General features: G+C 59.1%; 1 protein-coding gene across 1 annotated transcript in view; it reads right to left on the reverse strand.

The window, feature by feature from the left end:
- The window catches only part of LOC104616538 (steroidogenic factor 1-like), a gene marked incomplete at its 3' end in the record, with an annotated part of 639 nt that extends 285 nt beyond the window's left edge, over positions 1-354 (reverse strand). Inside the window, exon 1 of the mRNA XM_010281582.1 lies at positions 1-354. This exon is cut by the window's left edge and continues 285 nt beyond it. Within this exon, the coding sequence (XP_010279884.1) occupies positions 1-354 (354 nt within the window).
- Between the last annotated feature and the right edge of the window lie 5 nt (positions 355-359).

Raw genomic sequence — 359 nt, forward strand, 5'->3', positions numbered from 1 at the left:
GTTTGTGTAATGCTCCGGGTACTCGGACTTGATGGTGCGGTTGGGGAAGGAGGGGTAGTGGTAGCTGGCGAGCGGCACGTGGCTGGGCACAGTCACTCCCAGGGACGGTGTCCCGTAGGGGCTGCGCTCATAGTCGATGGGTGTCAGGGTGGCAGGGTTGGGTGGCAAGGTCTTGGACATGGCATGGATGCTGTGGATGGTGGAGGACAGGCTGTAGTCATTCTGCATTGGGGACATGATCTGAGGCACGGTCTCCAGCTTGAAGCCATTGGCACGGATCAGAGCTTTCTTCTGCTGCTTTAAGGCACGGTCCCGCTTGTACATGGGTCCAAACTTGTTCCTCCCTCCGCGCATCCGGT

The sequence above is a fragment of the Phaethon lepturus genome, unplaced genomic scaffold (genome assembly GCF_000687285.1).
Source record: "Phaethon lepturus isolate BGI_N335 unplaced genomic scaffold, ASM68728v1 scaffold26122, whole genome shotgun sequence".
NCBI lineage: Eukaryota > Metazoa > Chordata > Aves > Phaethontiformes > Phaethontidae > Phaethon > Phaethon lepturus.